Here is a 311-nt window from a genome sequence, read left to right on the forward strand (position 1 = left end):
CCAGCCCCGGTTCCTTGTCTGCTCCGAAGGTTTTCAGCATGAACTTCGAAGGGCTCAACCCGTCGCTCGCTGACTATGCGGCCCCGCTGCACCCGGCGCTGGACCCCGTCCTGGACCCGCACCTCAACCCCAACCTGCTGCCCAACGTGGAGCTGGACCCCGAGGGCGTCCCGCTGGAGGGGATCCCGGTGCCGGAGTCGGTGCACCTCATGGAGGGCGTGTACAGCGAGCTGCACACCGCCGTCTCCGAAGTGGGGGGGCCCGTCTCCGTCTCCCACTTCGACCTCCACGAGGAGGTGCTGGGGGCGGGG

At 69.1% G+C, this 311-nt stretch overlaps 1 protein-coding gene across 1 annotated transcript in view; it reads left to right on the forward strand.

Annotated features, from left to right (window-relative positions):
• Positions 1–38: 38 nt before the first annotated feature.
• The window catches only part of PAN2 (PAN2 poly(A) specific ribonuclease subunit), a gene marked incomplete at its 3' end in the record, with an annotated part of 8,614 nt that continues 8,341 nt past the window's right edge, over positions 39–311 (forward strand). The window contains exon 1 of the mRNA XM_010011762.1: positions 39–305. Coding sequence (XP_010010064.1) covers positions 39–305 — 267 coding nt within the window. The remainder of the gene's footprint in view (positions 306–311) is intronic.

The sequence above is a fragment of the Nestor notabilis genome, unplaced genomic scaffold (genome assembly GCF_000696875.1).
Source record: "Nestor notabilis isolate BGI_N333 unplaced genomic scaffold, ASM69687v1 scaffold24143, whole genome shotgun sequence".
NCBI lineage: Eukaryota > Metazoa > Chordata > Aves > Psittaciformes > Psittacidae > Nestor > Nestor notabilis.